Below are 21,702 nucleotides of genomic sequence, written 5' to 3' on the forward strand. Positions count from 1 at the left end.
AGCCTAATTAAAATTACATTATAACATTTTTATTCATCGGCAATCGGATTAAATTTGTCCATTTTAATCCAATAGAAGATAGTAGAAACTTATTCCTGAAAAACAGACTTTACCTCATACTAAGAGAGCCAAACCTTTGTTATATTTGCAATCTTGCTTATGTGTCATTTAATAATAACCTTAATATTGAAATTCAAGAAGATTACGTAATATATATATATATATATATATATATATATATATATATATATATATATATATATATATATATATATATATATATATATATATATATATATATATATATATATAATCTGGAATGCTAATTAAAATAACACATAAAAAACAAAAACAAACATACTTAAAGATTAATTCTGTTTACAAAAAAGGAAGCAACTATATTTTAATAATAACTATATTTTCTAAAAGAGATAAATATATTTAAAAGTTTCATAATTACATCTATAAAATAATATTATATATCCTCTAAAGCAAAATGTATACACATTGATAAAACACCTTAGAAATGGTTCACGTCAAGAAAATTGATTATTCGAAATTAATACAAATCAGAAACTCTGCTACTAGCTCTAAAAAAATAGACAAATTTGTTTTCGCAGAATCCATTTTTTATCTCTTGACACGTTAAAAAAAAACGCTTTTTTTTCTCCAAATAAATTATGTTGAGCAAATAAATAAAATAACAATGACTTTATATTGATACTAATAAATAGCTGTATTCACAAATAAATGGGAAATATAAAATTTAAATATAAATGGAAAATATAATAAATAAATAAAACAAGAAAAGCGACGAACCTTAATAACTTAAGACCAATGCGCTTTTTTATTTTTCTGCATTATAGAATTTAATTTATATATCATATATCCTTTAAGTATCTGCGTATGTTATCGAAAAATGAGTGGCTTTGTCGCCTTGTAAAGTCCTAGAAGCTCGTTTAGCCCTGCCTTTAGCAGTACTACCTTGCTTACGTTTAAGTCCAAGATACCAAGGCGGATTATCTATTTCTTTCGGGTATTTTATGGAACTGAATGAAAAATCTAAAGTTTCTAGCATTTCTTCGTGAAAATATGTGTCTTGATCACTGATAACCTAAAGAAATACAGAAATTGTGTCATATTCGAGTCAGCGTTCGCGTTTTGCATTATTTAAATTCTTGAAACATAATGAAGATAAAATAACATTATAGGTGATCTATACAACTTTATTATTATTAAAAAAATAAACGTTTACTCAAGCGCAATCTTTATTATATTATAAATAATAACAAAATGAAGTTTTCCCAGTTACCCTCTGTTTTATTTAACTTTTACAAAATAATAGCGACGGTAACTACAACAGCATAGTTAGTTGAAATATGTAAAGCACATTAATTACCTTGGATTCGACTTTTCCTTTTTTGTTAATTGCAAGAAATCTTCCAGTCGCTACTCCAACTATTCGTTTAATTTGTGGCGTTATAACTTGCAGTTCCATTTTTGCTAAAAGAAAAAGTTAAAAATAATTCATTATAAATATTTTCAAAAAAATTTAAAAACTTTTTATAAAACTTTTTTTATCGCAATTCTTAAACTAAATTTATCTCAGTAATAGAGCAAACACACGATCAAATTATTTTAAGTCTTCAAAGTAATTATTTTCATTTTTAATGTGCATATATATATATATATATATATATATATATATATATATATATATATATATATATATATATATATATATATATATATATATATATATATACAATTTATAAAAAAATTTATCGCAATAATTAAAAAGATGCACTAGCAGTTTTTTGATGTTTGAAATGCGAAAAAAAGTAGTTTAAGATGAGAAAAAATTAGATATTTTGTAAGTTCATGTTTTCAAATTAATAAGTTTTTGTATCTCAGCAACCGTAATTTATAGGAAAAATTTACTTTAAGCGAAACAATTTTATAAATTTTTTTAGCTGAAGGAAAAAAAAAAAAAAAATGAAGCTAAAAAGTTAAGCTTTATAAAATTAAAAAGTTGAAATTATATAAAAATTATTTTACTTTAAAATCTCTCTGATTCAAATTAAAACTGGGTTTACATAATTTAGCCTGAGGTATGGGCCTAAGGTAGTTGTTATTAATATAAAACTTAGTTGTATGTTTATAATATTTTTTTTAGAATTTTCAAAACTGTACATCTCATCTTTGCGCCAGAAATGAGTGCGTTTAAACATCGTCTTTAAAAAGCGCACTTTGACTCGTTCAAAAATTTTCAAAAAATAGACATAATAATATTATAAGTTATTAATATATAAATCATCATTAAAAACCAATAAAGAAGCATAACTTACTGTAGTTAGTTTTATTAATATGCCCATTTACTGTTCCATCGGCTTCTATTTGAAGAAAATATCCAGTTCGGCTTTTAAGCCAGACGTGTCTCCAATTAGTTGGTTTATGAAAAACAATGTTGTGACGACGCTTTTTTCTTTTTCTTATACTATCTGCCACGTTTCGATCGTTTTGCCTTGCAAAGCGGTCTATGGTAATTTCATCGGCTGACTTTGTTATCTTTTTAATCAGAATATGTATTTCATGACGTGCAATACCATCGACAACTTCAAAAGATGTTTTGTTGGTATTGTCGTAAGAAAAATTACTTTTTGTTTCAAACATTTTCGCGAAAAGTAATAAAGACAGTACAACGGATGCAAACATTTTATTCCAAGTCTACAACAAATCAAACAGTAAAAGTTTTACAACTTCTAGAATTTATAACAAACTATTTAATTAATACGCAACTGCCACTTTCATTTAAATAGTAAAAAAAGTCCTTTATTAAGAGCTTTTATTTTGTTTCTATACGACACCCAGTGCGCTAAAAGAAATATCAAAACATTTTCTGGCATTTTTAGCATCGAAATTTGCAAATACCATAAAACCTATTAACTTTTATTATACTTTAATCTAATTATTACAATTATTATATTATAATTATTATAGGTACCTTAATTTATGAGAAAAGCCTCTTCTATGATAGTTAAACGATGAACTTGCGAGTGTGTTTACAAATATTTATCATACAGTTTCCTCTTCAGCTTTTATCTTGAATCTATTTCATAACTCATCTAGACTTGTAAATCACAAAAGCTGACTAGGTAGTTCCTTTTGATAACAAAATAATAGCAAAGAATAAATAGATGTCCGATATTGCGACGCAGCTTAAGAAAATCCTGTCTCACTTTTTTTTTTTTTTTTTTTTTCATGCCGATAAAAAGAAATATTTTAAACTTTTAAAAAAATAATTTAGATGTAAAAAATTTTTTTACACGTTGAATTGACGCATATAAGTTCGTGTAAAAAAATTTAAAATTTTTTTGCTTCTAGATAATGTTACTTACATAATCTACGAGTGCAAAATATATCACTGATATATGGAATAAAGAAGGGTCAAAAACAAAAATTACTGAGATAATAAAGCAATCTCCTTTGTTTCTTGGAGTTCTAAAAAGTAATAAGTTTAATTGCAGACTCGATTTTTTTAATAGGCATTATGCGTTTATGAGTTGAATTTATGATTTTACGAGTTGCACCTAACCATTTATTGCCAACAATGCATTGCATTGCCAACCATGGACTGATGGGTATGGTTATGGTATTTAATAAGTAGGATAAACTGAGGTATACTAAACAATTCTTCACTTTAAAGTTAAAAAAAAAATTTAATTGATGCAATTTAGCTGTAGACATTGATATAGATAATTAGTTGTGTTTAGTCAAGAAAGACAAAAACTAATAAATAGTGTTTTAGATAACAAATCATAAATAATTTTTGTGAACAAATTGAGTTGAATATTGAAGTACTTCCGCATTTAATTAAATCATGTGACGTCAACAATTGAATCATTACATTAAAGTATTACTTTTAGCGTTATTAGTATTCCATAATAAAACGTCATCCTATACTTACGATGAAAATTTTGCTTGCAATTTCAATATTAAAATCTCGTTATTTTTACTTTAAAGTAATTTATCCATTTTATTTCGATGTGTCAACTAAAAACAAAAACAGCACCCCCCCCCCCCCATCCAAAAAAAAAAAAAAATTTATAACAAAAATTAAAAAATTATTCTGCTCAGATAATAAAAAAAATAAGATAAAACCATCCTTACATGTTTCAAGCATCCACAAGACATTTTAAATATTCCAGTTATTACAATTTTTGAGTTATAGGTGTATTAATATGTCGGCAAATCAAAAATTCCTTTAATCATTGGCATCCAATCAATCTCATGGAGAAAAACTGTGGACCAAATGCTTATCGAATCAATCTCGTTATTTCGGCAGTTTTATAGAGATAAACAGGTTGAAGTTTATTTTTTTGAATGAATTAACAGCAAAAGTATTTTTTCAGTTTTAAATAATTTAGCAGTATATATTTTTAAAAAATTATTTCTTATATAAATTTTATTTAAATAGCTTTAACAAGCTACTTCTTATTGCAAAGACACACGAATAATCATCAAATGTTTATCGAATCTTTATTTAGTAACAAATGTTTTGAGTATACACTCATTGCTTAAAAACGCCAGTTGTGCAATGTAATTAATTTCCGGCCCGTATAATGACTGAGCGAAACACTTTTTCATCCTCCAGTATTCAACTATTGGGCATTGGTCTATATATATATATGCCCTCCTGCCGAACAAACTGCAAAAAAAATGTTATTCTGTAACCACATAATATAAGCCATGAGAAAGCAATTTCAAACAAAGAGATACTAAAATAACGATTGTCTTTAGAAATAAAAAAGTTTCTATGAAAATGCAAACTTTGAGTTGGAATAATTGCAACTTTAAATTTTTTAAATATTTTTTGTAATACAATTATACCCTTATAAAAATTTTAAAAGTGGTTCTTTTCATTGATTCGCTTCTTATATGGCGCTTCGTACACGTGCTGATAAATGAATATAACGTTGTTAAGGATTTTTTATAATTATATTTTGGATACTTAGGATATAGCGAATACTTGCAAATATACTGTTGTTATGGGTTGCTTTAATTCTATGGCTGATACGACCTAACAGATAGTTGCAAATTAAAAAACTTGTTCACAAACAACGTAAACCAAGGTCAATACAAATATAAAAAAAAGACAGCGATTACTTATTTAATAAACTATTCATTTTGAATACTTTTTTAAATTAAAATCGATCAAAAATACATAGTTGTACGTATTTTTAAGAACGCGTTCCTAAAAATTCACACGTGAAATCCAACAACAGATTTACACATAACAATTTTATTCTAATCATCACGTATTTTAATGAACATTCACGCGCGCGTTTACAATTTTTATAACAAAGTTTTTTGAAACGAAAAAAATGTATTTAACTTCAGATCGAAATCGAGTGGACGATCGACTGGTTCTAAATATTTGCGTTTCATAGTTCGACCTAGATAGGGAACAATTTCGCATCGTTTTTCAAATAGCATTAGTTTTTTCTTATACTTTGCTTTAACCATTTCATTTGATTTTGGATTGAAAGCTACATCAATTTAAAGAAAAAAAAAAATAAAGTCAAAAACAAAACAAAAAAAATACTCTAAAATTTAAAATAATGATAATAGCTTCAAAAAAAACCCCGCAATAGTTTAAAAAGAGAATAAACAATAAAATTTCCGTTAGGAAACACAAACAAAACGCATTACTTAGAAAAAAAGCTCACGAGCCTAATTTTTTCACATGCTTACTAACACATTAGTTTATATACTTTAGACAAGAAGCTATTGCAAATACAAACGTAATTATAAATATTGCTAAAGCTCGTTACGGGTGTGTTTCTAAGCAACATTTAACGCTCTAAAAGAAAGATAAAGTTTTCAGGAAGTAATTTTAATACACACATCCTGGTTGTTCAATCAATGCTTCGGACTAAAATAAAACTATATATAAAAATGCCGGCAGGCACCAAAAAATGAATTAGCGGTGTATTTGGCAAAAGTTGTTAAGAATCCGTGGTAATCTAGAAAAGCCAAAAAAAAAAACGCGCATAAGCTATATTACAAATTTATAAAAGTTTTAAATACATACTTGTAAACTAAGTATTGTGGTATTTAGAAATACAAAAGTACATAACTTAAGCTTAAGGGTAAGAAAAAATAATTCAATGAAACGCAACTATAGTGAGATTTTAAAAAGCCATTAAAATCGAAAGATTAAAGTTATAAACAAGGAAATTAAAAACTCAAAAGAAATTCCGTTATAAAAATTTGTAGATAAAAACCTATTTATTGCATACCGGAAGTCATAAAAATGTCCTCAGAATAAATTTAAAAGCAGGCTTACTTTGTACTAATTATATAGAAGTGTTAAATAGAAAACGTTGGTCTTCATAAACCAGTTGGTTTTCTAATTATAAACATTTTTAACTTAACTTTTTACTATTTCAAACCCTTGAACCGACCGGTAAAGAAACGTTTAAAAGAGTAAACATAGAACTAACGTAGCATATCAATTTATCTTTATAAAAAGTATATGATTCCTAACAAACAAAATCTAAATTAAAAAAAATTAACGAAATAGAAATAATAGACAATATTTTTCGTTTGTAAAAGTAATAACATACCTTTCAAGTGATAAGCTACATAAATAAGGGCAGAACTTTTTACTGATAAGAATGGAAAGAGGGGCTTTAACATCCCAACAGCAGTTAACGCTTTTGTAATAGATACTGACAGTGTCTGCTCCATATAACCCAGCCTAGGTAGCTTTAATACATCAATAACCTCTTTGGATGGAGGTAATTTTTTTGGAAGAGTTACATAAGCATACTTTTCCGGAGACCTTGATAAAATGTTATAGATATTATTTAAATAAGTTAATTATGCCGATCGAGTAACATTTAAAAAAAATTAAATAATTCTAAAATATACCGCAATTGAAAATTATTCATATTTTTTTACCTCATAAATTTATCAAGACTATCGGCAGAAGTAAACATAAAAAGTGAATTCTTAAATTCAGCCACTAAGTCTTTTTGACCTTTAACAAGTTTTTCGTACCTTAAAAATAAAAACACCTAAAATGAAGTTATTTATTACCTGTTATTCATCTATTCTATTTTCGAATTCGCACACAAAAATTATTTTTAATTTAAATTTTCAAGAAATGTAGATTTTTAAGAAAAAAAATTTTTTTTACTTTTTATCACCGTCAATGTAGGTTACTGGACAGTAACCTTGAAATGCGATTGTTTGAAAAGAAATGTTTTTTAAAAAATCGCCAAATACTCTTTTAGGTAACCTTTCATTATCAGGTAGAGTTCTAGGAGCAAGCGGCATTACATATTTAGTGGGAGTACTCAGAAATTGTAACATGTTGTTCTCGTCAGAAAACTTGTAAAACTTTCCACGATACTCAGCAATTAAATCGTCATTTTTTACGTCAGCACAATTAACTAGTTCCATTTTCAGTGCTAAACTGACAGGACAGTAGTCTAAAAACTCTCCAAGTCTCGATTGAATTTCACTAGGAGTAATACACATAGATTTTATAGGAGCAGGGCGACCTAAAATTAATTATTTAAAAGTTAAAAGTAAAAAAAAAATACTATCAATCTTTATAAGTATTGTTTTGATAAAAAAATTTATAATTTATTTGACATATCAAGGTCAGTTAAGGATCTTTATCTATGGATAAAGCCACTTACCTGAGAAAAGAAATTCTGCATTTTAATTGTTTGTACAAATATCTCTCCCAAAGACCGAGTGACTACTAACTGTAAAAAATTTTCTACCTTTAGTCTCCAAACCACAAACCATGACAGGTAAAGATTCTTCAAGGAAAGAATGAAAATGAACGTTTTTTGCTTTTATCTTTTTACCCTATATCTCTAAACCATAAACCATGAGAGACAAAGAAAACCAGTCTGCACAATTTTTTGAAGCAACTAAAGAATAATAAGATATATTGCTTCAGTTAGTAGTATGCTGTTATTACTGTTGTTGATATATAGGTAAACGTTTCGTTTGAACTATAGGAAACATATCCAAATTCGCACCGATTTATAATCAATCGGTTGCTACAAACTAATAATCGGTTGCTACAAACTAATAACCTGATTCTTTTCTTCATTTAACTACAAGATTTCAAACTTTACTCTTAATAAATGTGATAGTACTTGAGATACTTGAGAACCTTTTTACCTCATTTTCTTACTTTAAAAATCAAAGTTTACTCAATTTTGCTGTGCAGTAACTGATAGAAGATTTAAAAAGATTTAAACTCAAGTAATATATTTTTGGAATTCTAATTCGTAGTAAAAAGATGAAAAATACAAGTATAACAAATTTTGAAAATTTAAAAAAAAAAAGTTTTCTAGAAAAATGTTCTTATTATGTCGTAGTATCAGCATCTGCTAAAGTTGCTTATATACCATCATTATCTTAGACAGGAATAATTTCACCACCTGTACTAGTACGGGTCAGCGTAGTAAAACTAAGACTGGTAACTAAGACTGGTAACTAAGACTGGTAACTAAGACTGGTAATAATGTACTTTTATTTTCTTAACTTCAATATAAGAAAAACCAAAAAATTCTGTTTTTTTTGTTAAGCAATTTTTATATTTATTTTGAAAAACTTATGTAGGTAAAAATAACAATATAAGTAAATAAAATAAATAAAAATTATATATGTTTAATATCTAATGATAAAAAAAAATTTTTAAGCTACAATTTTTATTTACTCATCTATATTATTTATTTACTAGTCGAGAAGGAAACATCGTAATAGCAGAGCTAATCAAGACGAGTTCCCTTTGTACCGAAGTAGTACTACTCATACGCTGAGTAGGCGGAGCCGGGATTAGAACGTCCAATCCTGCTACTATGACCAAATAATTATTCCAAACTTTTTAGCAGCGCTTTAACCAACTGAGCTATCCCGGCTCAGTTAGTTAAAAGTCAGTTGATAAATGACTAATAAAAGCATACAATGTCATATCAGCATGCAATACCATATCAAATTGATATTTTTTAGATATTTTTTCAAAATATGAATATAAATATTCTTAAAACCCTTTTAAATCATTTTATCTACCCATTATTTACAAATAAACATTTTATAATACAAAGAACTATTGATACTTTTTTATTGTGATTTTTACCTCTCTGTATACATTCTATATATCCTTGTATATGTTTTTTGTGATTTTTACCTTTCTGTATTCATCCTATAAATCTTTGTATATGTTTTTTGTGATTTTTACCTCTCTGTATTTATCGTATATATCTTTGTATATGTTTTTATTGTGATTTTTACCTCTCTGTATTCATCCTATATATTTTTATATATTTTTTTATTGCGATTTTTACCTCTATGTATACATTCTATATATCGTTGTATATGTTTTTATTTGATTTTTACCTCTGTATACATTCTATATATCTTTATATATGTTTTCTATTGTGATTTTTACCTCTCATTATACATTCTATATATCCTTGTATATGTTCCACAGCTTTTGATAGTTCTTTTACAACTTCATTGTATACCCACCACTTGGAATTTTCTGCATTAACACAAAATTGATTTTTGAACTGTTCACGACAGAATTCAAGAATTGAAACAGATTCTTTTCTATAACAGGCAATTCGAATTGCTAATATAGCATGACTATCATGTAATGGCCATAATCTGCAAATTAAAAAAGAATATATTAAAACAATGTTTATATTATATATAGCAAAAAAAGAAAAAGAAATAGCAATAAAAAGAATGTAGGGAAAAAATAACTGTGATGAAAAAGTCATTAATGTAATATATTTATAATTTTGATAAATTTTAATAAACATTTTGCAATCAAAAAAAGTTATATACCTTATTCCCAGGTCAAAACCATTTCAATATATTACAACAAAAAAAGTTATGTATCTTATTCCCAGGTCATAACCATATTAGTATATTACACCAAAAAAAAACTTTTATATCTTGTGTCCAGATCAAAACCATTTGAATATATTACAACAACAAAAAACTTATATATCTTGTTCCCAGACCATTTGAATATATTATATTTTTTTCAAATTCAATAATAATCCAACTTGTTATTACAATTCATTTGTATTTAATTAATATTGATTTCATTTGTATTTAATTAATATTAATTTCATTTGTATTTGTTCTTTTTCTTTTAGCAAAAATATTTTGAGTCAAAATTTGAAAATCTTATTTCACATATTTTTACATGCTTCAATTATTTTGTGAAACTGTCAAAATATGTAAAGTAGTTAAATATATGAAAAATAAATAAACCTCCATTCACCAATTCTTAAAGTTATATAAAACATATGTAGAGACCCCCAAAAGTTGTCTAAAAACATACCTAGAGACCCCAAAAGTTTTTTAAAAACATACGTTGTCTAAAAACATTAAATGAATAAAAGAAGTCCAACAGTTGTTAGCCTAAATTCATAAAAAAATAAAAAAAATTCATGAAAAATAAGGGAAAATAAGCTTATTGCTTAGAAATAAATGAAATATGAGGACAACTCAAATGCAAAAAAACTACTAAGTAATCAATTATGACTACTTGGTTTACAAATTGTCGTGGTTATCTGAAATATAATATGAAATTATATTGTTATACAATACTAAATGCCAGTTCTAATATGCCAATTCTTACATATGGCAGGCATCATTCTGTAGACAATGATGACATAATTGCAGTCTTGTGGAGGATGATGATACAATTACAGTCCTGTGGAGTAATCCTACACAGTCCTGAAGAGGAATCCTGGTTATAATGTTAAAACAGAAAATGCTTATAACCTGAAATATGGACACTTTAATTTTTTTAAATACTATACTAACAACTTCATATAAGTAAACTACAGTGCACAAGCCTGTGGTACTTTTACACTGACAATGTGATGACCACATCACATTGTCAGTGTAAAAGTATCCTTATGCAGTTATTATCATTGCAGTATTATAAGTTTTGAACTTAAAAATTAATAAGAAAATCTAAACAGAAAAACAAAATTAAACAATTTCTTTTAAAGTGTTTCTCTTTTCCAGAGTGTGATCTTTCTCTGCTGAACAGAACTATTTAAAAATCATTTTTTGATAAATCTGAATTAAAGAGCATCGTAACATTTCTAGACTTTTTGCACAAAAATAGAAAAAAAAAAAAAAAATCTAATACCTATGAACAGATCTCCTATCTGTTAACCCTCTTTGTAAAATTTCTTGATCAGATATAATGAGCTCAATAAATTTGTAAGGAATAATTTTTCTATCTTTCAGAAGATTAAACTGGTGCATAGTGCATGGGTAACCATCTAAAACATATCTAAAAATAAAATTTATACCAAGTACAAAAAAAATCAACAAATATATTGCATTGTATCAACAGATAAATGTATTATTAGTATTATTATAACCTTCATTATGCTAGTATTGCATAATCTATTATAATTAAAACCTTTATTATGCTTGTATTGCATAATCTATTGTGTTTAAAAACTACTTTTATTTAATTACTTGTTTCTCTGTCAAGGTTTGTTTTTCGTAATTAAAGTGTTAAGAGAGGTTTGTAATAACAACTAAAAAAATGATTAGCTATAGTGCCCTTCTCCCTCTACAGCCTAAAGAATTTATAAACAACTTGCCTTTAAAACATATACACAACATATACACACTTAAACAACATGTTATCTTTCATATATATACATATATCTATACATATATATATATATATATATATATATATATATATATATATATATATATATATATAAAGATATATATATATATATATATATATATATATATATATATATATATATATATATATATATATATATATATATATATATATATGTATATATATACATATATATACATATATATATATATATATATATATATATACATATATATATACATATATATATACATATATATACATATATACATACATATATATATATATATATACATATATATATATATATATACATATATATATACATATATATATTTATATATATATATATATATATATATATATATATATATATATATATATATATATATATATATATATATGTATAGATATATATATATATATATATATGTATATGTATAGATATATATATACATGTGTATATATACATATACAGTATGCAAAAAAAATAATCGTACACTTGAAAAATAATCATAATTTTGAAGATTGCATCAAAAAATGAGTTGTCCATTAAAATATTTAAAAGTTTTTTTTAGATATCTTCTCAAGTATTGTTTTAAGAATTTATTTGTGTTTTAGTGAATTAATTGCTTTTTAAACCTTTTTAAAATTGAATTTTACACAATTGATCTAATGATGCATAAAATTGACTGCAAAAAAAAAAATTTAAACTCCACGGAAATTAGTATGGAGTGGGGCCTCCTTTTGCCTTGATGGCCCCATCTAGATGAATTTGCATTGAGTTGATCAAATTTTAGGTCTCTTCTGTTGTTATATTATCCCATGCCCTCATTATAGCTTCTTTCAAGTTGTCTTCGCGTCTAAATGCTCAGTCGCTAATTTTTCTATCCAAAATATACCACAAATTTTCTATTAGATTCAAGTACAAACTTTGAGATAGCCATTCCAAAACATTGATGTTATTTATGTCAAAATATACCTTTGTTTTCTTAGCAGTATGTTTTGGATTGTTATCCTGCTGGATTATAAAATTGCTTCCCATTCTCAATTTTTAAGTATATGGTTGCAAGTTAGCTTTTAGAATTTCACAATACATTGAAGCATCCATTTTGTCATCAATAAATTTAAATTTCCTTCTTTTTTAACTCATACTACCTCAAACCTAGTAAGCGACTGGGGCTATGGCCGGGGCTAGGTTTGATAACACATAGCCGCGACCGGGGCCAGGTTTATGACCAGGGCTGCATAAATATTGATAGATCCTATAAAAATGTTATTTTTAATTAAAATTTACGACATGAATTATTTAAAAACAACATTTTATAGGATTTATCAATTTTAATGCAGGCTCGGCCGGGTTTATGACCGGGGCTGCATTAATATTAATAGATCCTATAAAAGTATTGTTTTTAATTATAACTCATATCATAAATTTTAATTAAAAATAACATTTTTATAGGATCTATCAATATTTATGCAGCCCTGGTCATAAACCTGGCCCCGGTCATGGCTATGTATTATCAACCTAGCCCCGGCCATAGCCCCGGTCGCTTACTACTCAAACCATCACATTTCCTCCCCCATGCATTACACTACCTCGCAAACAACTCAATTTATAAACTTTTCCTTTTTTTCGCCGCACTTTTTGGACTCCATCCGATGAGACAAGATTGTATTTTGAATCATCTGACCACAAAATTTATTTCCAATATGACATCAGCATTTTTAAGTACTTTGATGAAAATTCCAATCAATGTTTCATTTGTTTAGAAGTTAAAAAAGGTTTATTTCGAACCACTCTACCTCTATATCTTTTTTCTCTTATACAACTTCTGATTGTTTGAGGAGTCACTGTAATGTTATGATCTTCTTGAATTTTTAAAGCTAATTTAGCTGCCGAAACAAATCTATTTTTCTCCACATCAATGACAACATTAATGATATTTCTATCAAATGCACTAGTGGCCTTGCATTTTCATTCTCTACCAACCACACTAGTAATGGTTCCAATCAGATTATGCTTCTTAACAATTGAGAAAATGAAGTTATGCTTTGACACAAATAACATCAGTGTTTTAAAATGGCCATCTCAAAGTCCGGACTAGAATCCAATAGAAAGTTGGTGGTATTTTTTGGACAGATATATTGGTAAACGAGCATCTTGACTCAAAGACAACTTGAAAGAAGCTATAATGAGGGCATGAGATAATATAACAACAGAAGAGACCCAAAATTTGATTAACTCAATGCCAAACCATCTAGATGAGGTCATCAAGGCTAAAGGAGGCCCCACTCAATACTAATTTCCATAGAGTTTGATTAACTTGACACTATTTTTGAACTGTATGATTTTTTTTTTTGCAGTCAATTTTATGCATCATTAGATCAATTGTGTAAAATTCAATAGGTTTGAAAAGCAATTAATTCACTAAAACACAAATAAATTCTTAAAACAATACTTGAGAAGATATCCAAAAAAAACTTTTAAATATTTTAACAGACAACTCATTTTTTGATGCAATCTTCAAAATTATGATTATTTTTTAAGTGTACGATTTTTTTTTTAAGCATACTGTGTGTGTGTGTATATATATATATATATATATATATATATATATATATATATATATATATATATATATATATCCGGATTTAAAAGTCACAAAAAGATTACTTCATCCTAGTTTTTGGTATCCAGAAGCTCTAAAAATAAAAATAATTTTATGGACTACTGATAGGAAAAAAATTAGGACTTTTAGGTTAGAGAAACAATCATTTTTTGAATCCGGAGTCCGTAGGTATAATGGCAGCAAGGACTCCAGGACTCCAGGACTCCAGGACTCTGGGATTAAAAACAATAAGTTTCAAGTCATTAAATCTCATGAATTTTTTTCTTATAATAGATCATAAGTCAACAAACATGTTTAGAGCTTCTGGACATTACAGACTTGGAAAAAGTAGAGATATAAAGCCGGAGTGCTTTTGGGACTCCGCATCCCTGATATATATATATATATATATATATATATATATATATATATATATATATATATATATATATATATATATATATATATATATATTATATATAGCATATGTTACTGTTACTCAAGGTACCAGCTAAATGCTAGTGTTTACAATATAATAAAATATTGCAACTCTGAGTTTCATGTGTTACCACATTCTTCAGGCAGGTAAAAATTTAATTTTACTACAATTTGTTTAGTAGACATTACACTTTATATTTGTATTTTAGATTGTTACATGATGGAAATTATTTAGTAGTTAGGTTAATGTTAATATTAATTTGTTTTTAGTTAACTAATAGTTGTGAAATAGTTATATGTTTTAATACTTGTTAAAAATATTCGTTTATGCATTATTTAGTTTAAAACCGGGTCAAACTGCACACTTATCAATAAAAATTAAATAACTTTTTTGTTTTTCTTTTTTTTTTTTATTAGATAGGTAATAAAAAACTACATATAATAATATAAATATATATTTAAAAAATAATGAAAAAGTTATCGAAAATATTAAATGTAAAGAAAAAAAAATTGTGCGGTTTTAGGCAACATTCTGATAAAACCGCATACACGAGAAAACATTGAATGTTTTAAATTTTACCTTTTTTTTATTATTTTTTTAACATAATTTATATTTAAGAAACTATATTAAAGATTTTAGATTTGTTGCAACAAAAATTCGAATAGAGGAGGTAGTTCTGTATTTGAATCTTTTTTTTTTTTCATAGTCATATCCATTTAGTTTTTATTTGAGAATTTTGATCAGTGTGCGTAATGATATGGTGAGTGGTTTGACCTGGTTTTACTCTATATATTAAAAAAAAGTTAAATTAAAAATATAAATAATATTATGAAATATATTAAAATAGCTGTGTATGTGAGTAATTTATTAGTTAGAGATATTTGAAGTAGATTATTATAATTATTGCTAGTTAGGTATGTAGTGAGCTTTCTAATTTATTAAAAATAAATATTTTTAGTGGCGGCACTTTGATACAATTTTGGATCTTTTATTTAGCAATTCCTCAGGTTTCGGATACGATATAATAGCAAATTTCTCATATAGACATAGTGGGCACCTTTTAAAATATTTGAGTAGGGGGATACAGACTTCAGATTAGACCATGTTAATATAGGGGTTTCATCAAAATTATTTTTCTAATACCAGAGATAGTTTGATAGGGCTGTGGACCTTTTGTATTTAATATTATTGAATGATGATTTGTGATTGTTATATCTGATTTTCCATTAGCCTTTCGTTAATCCAATATAAACTTTGTTGGGTTGGCTTTTAGCTGCAATGATGTATTTGTATATAATGTTTGTGGATTTGCACTTACCATTCAGGGAGGGATATGCTTTATTTTGACAATTGCATTTTGGATCATTATTTTGAATTATAATTACTGAATTATTACATTATTTACATTAATTACATTATTATTACTGAACAATCCTCTTTTAAGCCTTTAACTCTATAAAATCATTATATCTTTCACTGTTACTTCTGATTAACTTCATATTAATCATTTTGAAATTAACATCCAATCTAAATAACATATTTCTGGAGTTTTGTTGGTAGTTAATATTTACCTTTTTCATATAAATCATAACACAATTTTTAAATGAATCATTACAAAGGATCTTGTGTTTTCGTTTTTGTAAAACTCACTATCAACAAAACTACAGAAAAATGCTACTTAAATCAGATGTTACTTTCAAAATGAGTAAAAAAGAGAAACAACAGTGAAAGATCTAAATAACTATCAGAAGACTTTGAAAAAAAAGCAAAAAACAAGATATTATATGAATCAAAAAACGTGCAAAAAACTTCGTATGTATATATCAAAGGCCCTTCCTTTTAACAGGTATACTTAATAAAATTATTAAATTTGGAATGATACCCCTAAATTCAGAGAAATTAAAGTCACTAAATTTCCCTCCAGTCCCCCTCCCCCCACCCTCTGATAGACCCTAATCCATTTGATTGACATTAAGACTAAAATACCAACCAGAAAGAGTTGTATACTACAAGAATTCTATAGAATTTGCATTTAATAAATGCGATTTTTATATCTACGAATCTACATAAATCTAAACAGCATAAATGTGAATCTTTTGTAAGGGGGAAGTAGTTGCAAGCATAACATCAAACGTGCATAAGTGCGATTTTGTTTGTAGTGCTTCAAAGTTGTGCAACTCTTTATATTAAATAAATAAAACAAAAATGAGTATACTGTCTAGTGACGGATCAAGGAATTTTTGTAGGCCAGTGTCGTTGGTAAAGGGTCTGCCCCCCCCCATCTGTTATTAGGGACCCAAAATCCTAAAAACCTTTGCATGGTCCTAAACGAGCGTTATGTTTAGGTATATATATATACATATATATATTTTATATATATATGTATATATATATATATATATATATATATATATATATATATATATATATATATATATATATATATATATATATATATATATACACATATATATATATATACATATATATATATATATATATATATATATATATATATATATATATATATATATTTATATATATATATATATATATATATATATAAATATATATATTAGGGCTGTCCAGAAATTATTACACAACCCAGAACATAGCCTAGTAAAGTTTTTCCCATTATACTATCAATTCTTTATTGAAAAACATTTTTTACAGATTTATTTTAAGTCTTCTACGGGTTGCTCAAAGCTCTTGAACATTTTAACTAAAATATAACAGAAAATGTATTAAAACGCTATCTTACTTTTGTTCTTACTGGGTCTTACTGAATTAAATTTATTAAAGTAATTATTGAAACTGTTATTTCTTATATAGTAGTAATATGATGCACAACTTGTGCATGTTTGTTTACGTTCTACATATATTTCTGGAAAATAATTCAATATTTTCATAGTTTTTAAGGTCCAAAATGAGGAAAAATGTCGAAATTGTCACTTCAAGTTAGTAAGTTCAAGTTATTAGTTTCAAATGTTTAGTGTTTTTTTGTCAAAACTTGGAAACAGCTTCCGATGTTGTTCCACACCTTGCAATAGCCATGCTCTCTGTTGTTCATCTGTTGTTATTATTGTTGCAAAATCTGAGATTAGTTTGACGCTTCGTTCGGCAGCATCGTTGACAACTTTTACTGTTCGAACAAACTTTTCAGCAACTTGGAAGTCTTCATCTGCTGCCCATTGATTCACTGGTTTAGCAAGCCAATCTCTTCTGATGTTGAGATTCTGGAACAACAGATGTGACTCCGGTCCTAACAGACTCTTCAATGTTGTGTTGCGTTTGATTTGTCTGAAGATTGGTTTACCAATTCGGAAGTTTTCAGGCACTGCTATTGTCCACAATTTGTTTGCTATTTCTTGCTTAACATGGTCACTCATTTTAGGATGATGACTAAATAAAGTGAAAGGAACAACTTCTTCAGTGAGGTACCATCAATGGTTGTTTAGTTTGGCTACCACAACATCTGCAATTTCTCTGTCTACATTGCGGAAATCCATCATGTCATGAATGAGTTCTAGATCGTTTACGGGAGCATCGGCTCCAATACTGGCTTGCATCCATGCTGAGGTGTAAAAAAGAGCCAAGAATCTCTTTATACGTTCCAGTTTAATCACAGTTTCCTTGTCGTATTTCATTGCTTTTGAAAACATGAACATCTTCCCAGCATATATGTTGCAAGCCATCCAACGAGCCTGATGTATGGCTCCAGGTTTGAGGAAATGGGTACCACGAGGTGGTGTTTCACCCAGAACAATAAGATTATTTTCTGCGCACTCTTGGTAGTCATCCCGAGGAAACACAGATGATTCCTTGCTATTGAGCAGCATTTTTAAATTTTCAATGACTCGTTCTTTAACTTCCAACAACCATGGATTTTCAATTTTCAGCAACTGGATAGGTGATTGCTTATCGAGACCTGACCATGCCTCTTTGAAGGTAGCAAACATTTTGTTTTCTGGTCCTCTGATTTCACCAAACAGTGATTTCCAAACAGCGCTAGCTACAAGTTCAAGGATATGGTGACGACAAGCAAGATAAAATAGCTTTTTATCAACAAGTTCTTCGATAAGTTTAGCTGCACCCTTATGGACCCCACTGTTGCTTGCTGTAGTATCAAATACCAAAGCGACAACTGATTCTTTTAATCCCCATGCTTCTAAGAGATCATATGAGGCATCAGCTTGAGTTTGTCCTTTAGAATCTCCTAGTTGTAGCACACCCAGCAATTTTCCCGATGAAAATTCTGGTGAACCTGACAGAAGAATTGCTAGACGTTCAAACTTATCGACAAGAGAGTCCTGCAGTAACTTTCCATCCCAGTGCATGGCACCAAATTGAGGTGGTTTTTCCTTTATTTTCTTCATTATGTTTTCTGCAATGTGCTGTCTGTTTGACATTCGCTTTCGACGCGTAGTTGAACGGGATACATCGAAGTCGTCTAGATTGCCACCCGCTGCTTTTATTATAGCTGAAACTATCATTGTAGTTTGATTGTCGGACAACTTTAACCGATCGGCTGCTGTCGTTAACTCATCACATTCCATAATTTTTCTGGGAACTTGAAGTGTAACAAATTCTTGAAGCTCTATTTTTTCAATAATGTGATCTGGCTCAAAATCCGGATCAATTTCCGTACAACCAACTTGTGCATCATCCTCGGACTCTTCAAAAAATTCATTTCCTTCTAGCTCTGCAGCTGCTCTTTTCTCTAGTCTTTCTGTTTCTTTTTCTTGTCGTTGTTGCTGCTGTTCAATTCTGGTCAGAAACTGTAAAGCCTTTGCTTCAAAAATTTTATCCTGGCCATTCATACTAGACTTTCTTTCATGTTTCTGATCAAGATAAAACGCAATGTCATCATCTTTGTGTTTCTGAGATAGAAGTCTAGATTTTCTTATGTCATCAATTGCATTTGGAGCACCAATGTCGAAAAGCATATCAAGCTCTGAGATGAAGTTTTCTCGTTTGTTACCAGGGTCGGTGGCACGACTTCTATTTTTTTTTAAACTGGTCCATTCATTCCATAATCCAAGAATATCAAACATACAGTTTTGTCTTACTTTGGTTTTGATGCGAGCCATGTGCCAAAAATCTGCAACAGTCTGCAACGATGTAAGAAATTTCTTCATTCTTAACACTGTTACCAACGCTATCAGGATCATGTCTCAGATATAAAACATACTTCATCACCTGTCTGCGTGTAGGTAACTTTGCTCCTGTAATTGATGAACATGGCTGACCAATCAACCAAAAATTTGTACTAGTTCTAGTGGTAGGTTTTGAAGATGACGGAGTTGCGGGAACACTCGAAGGTAATGGCGCAGATGGTATAATTGGGTTTGTCACTTTTAATTCTTTTCCACTCCTAGTCAACATTTTCTATTTTTTCTAAACAAAAATGCAAAATTGTATGTACCCAATCATAGCATGCAGGTAAAATAAATAACTATTATAACAAAAACATTATTTCCTATGTGTTTTAGAAAATGACATATAATTTGTTTGATTTGGGTCAAATTTTGGGTCAAAATTGGGTCAAAATTGTGTAAAATTTAAAAAAAAATACTCACAATAACTTAAATAATCATCAACTTATCAATTGGCATCCATAACTTAATCAATAACTTAAATTGATCAATTTCAACATTTTTCGACAGTTATACTAAAAATAACATAGCGTTTTTATACATTTTCTGTTAAAATTTTAAAATTCTTAAAATGTTCAAGAGCTTTGAGCAACCCCAAGAAGACTTTAAATAAATCTGTAAAAAATGTTTTTCAATAAAGCATTGATAGTATAATGGGAAAAACTTCACTAGGCTATGTTCTGGGTTGTGTAATAATTTCTGGACAGCCCTAGTATATATATATATATATATATATATATATATATATATATATATATATATATATATATATATATATATATAGAGAGAGAGAGAGAGAGAGAGAGAGAGAGAGAGAGAGAGAGAGAGAGAGAGAAAGAGAGAAAGAGAGAGATAGAGAGAGAGCTTACATAAATATAAGCTATGTAAAGCTGTTTTTATATTTTAAGAATTAAAAAGAACAAACTTGTTTTTCAAAAAGCCATTTTTACGCTGGGGCACATAAAATTGACCTCAAAAAAAAAGCCTATAAACAGAAAGCAAGCAAAGCTTTTCATTTTCTGACGCCATGATTGGACTTATTGGAATACATTATGTCATTGACATGGAATATGATGTCCATGTCATGACGGTATATACAATTTACATTATATTTTACACTTACATTATATTTTATTTAAAGATAAAAACTCAACAGAAACTTGCTTGAATCAGATGAGTAGCCTATGGGAGGAGTATTTCCGCTACAAGCACGACCAATAACTGGACATTCCAAAGAACAACAAGTGTTATTTCAACAATGAGAGTTGTTGTTTAAATGTATAAATGCTTTTTGAATATTCTTATTTTATATCATCCTAATTTTAAAATAATGTTCCATTTTTTCCATAGAAAAAATACTCTTGTAATATTGTTTTATAGTTCAGAGAAAATATTATTGAAACAAGAAAATAGAATCTTATTTTAAGCAAAAATATCTTTGAAATATGAAATTCTTATTAAAAAAAATCTTAAAACAAGAATTAAAAAAAATCTAAATTAGAGCAAAAATACTCTTGAAACAAGAAAAAATATTCTTATGTGGCGGATAAGTCTTTTTTTCTTGTTTTAAGACTTTTTTTGCTTAAAACAAGAATCGTGGATTTTGCTGTGTAAAATAAAGAACATTTCCTTTTTGTCATTTAGAGTTATCTCTGAAAAAAGTTTGTTTTGTCAGAGATAACTTTTGAGACTTAATAAAAAAAGCTAACAAAAAATTATTAGCTTTTTTTTCAAGGTGCTCTTCAAGACATAACAATCTTATCAAAGAACACCGCAAAAGGACAT

The 21,702-nt window shown here is 27.7% G+C and overlaps 2 protein-coding genes across 8 annotated transcripts in view; both read right to left on the reverse strand.

Moving 5' to 3' along the window:
* Positions 1–418: 418 nt before the first annotated feature.
* LOC101241313 (fibroblast growth factor 13) lies at positions 419–4,671 on the reverse strand. Of its 2 annotated transcripts, none has more exons than XM_065793391.1 (4): positions 4,171–4,671; positions 2,349–2,727; positions 1,400–1,503; positions 419–1,114 (listed from the first exon to the last, which is right to left on the reverse strand). In XM_065793391.1, the coding sequence occupies exons 1-4, from the start codon at positions 4,192–4,194 to the stop codon at positions 893–895; spliced, it is 729 nt and encodes a 242-aa protein (XP_065649463.1). In that variant the 5' UTR covers positions 4,195–4,671; the 3' UTR covers positions 419–892. The 2 variants fall into 2 exon arrangements, with proteins under 2 accessions (XP_065649463.1, XP_065649464.1); XM_065793392.1 differs by lacking the exon at positions 4,171–4,671 and adding an exon at positions 3,005–3,193.
* A 615-nt stretch (positions 4,672–5,286) lies between these two features.
* The window catches only part of LOC100197590 (adenylate kinase 9), a 91,578-nt gene continuing 75,162 nt past the window's right edge, over positions 5,287–21,702 (reverse strand). For 5 of the 6 annotated variants that reach the window (XM_065793393.1, XM_065793395.1, XM_065793396.1 and 2 more), the window contains 6 exons: positions 11,210–11,356; positions 9,482–9,699; positions 7,205–7,571; positions 6,967–7,065; positions 6,630–6,847; positions 5,287–5,549 (listed from right to left, as the gene is read on the reverse strand). In XM_065793393.1, the coding sequence (XP_065649465.1) occupies positions 5,356–5,549; positions 6,630–6,847; positions 6,967–7,065; positions 7,205–7,571; positions 9,482–9,699; positions 11,210–11,356 (1,243 nt within the window). In that variant the 3' untranslated portion in view covers positions 5,287–5,355. Of the gene's footprint in view, positions 5,550–6,629; positions 6,848–6,966; positions 7,066–7,204; positions 7,572–7,712; positions 7,953–9,481; positions 9,700–11,209; positions 11,357–21,702 lie in introns of those variants that run through there. The other variant, XM_065793398.1, reaches the window with a different exon arrangement.

The sequence above is a fragment of the Hydra vulgaris genome, chromosome 03 (genome assembly GCF_038396675.1).
Source record: "Hydra vulgaris chromosome 03, alternate assembly HydraT2T_AEP".
NCBI classification, from domain to species: Eukaryota; Metazoa; Cnidaria; class Hydrozoa; order Anthoathecata; family Hydridae; genus Hydra; species Hydra vulgaris.

What these genes read in the sequence shown, in the direction of transcription:
- LOC101241313 (XM_065793391.1), bottom strand. Translation starts at nt 4,194, where the DNA reads ATGTCTTGTGGATGCTTGAAACAT. An exon ending in CTTGTGGATGCTTGAAACAT is followed by an intron (nt 2,728 to 4,170) that starts GTAAGGATGGTT and finishes GATTTGTTGTAG; the next exon opens with ACTTGGAATAAAATGTTTGC. An exon ending in TATTAATAAAACTAACTACA is followed by an intron (nt 1,504 to 2,348) that starts GTAAGTTATGCT and finishes TTTTTCTTTTAG; the next exon opens with CAAAAATGGAACTGCAAGTT.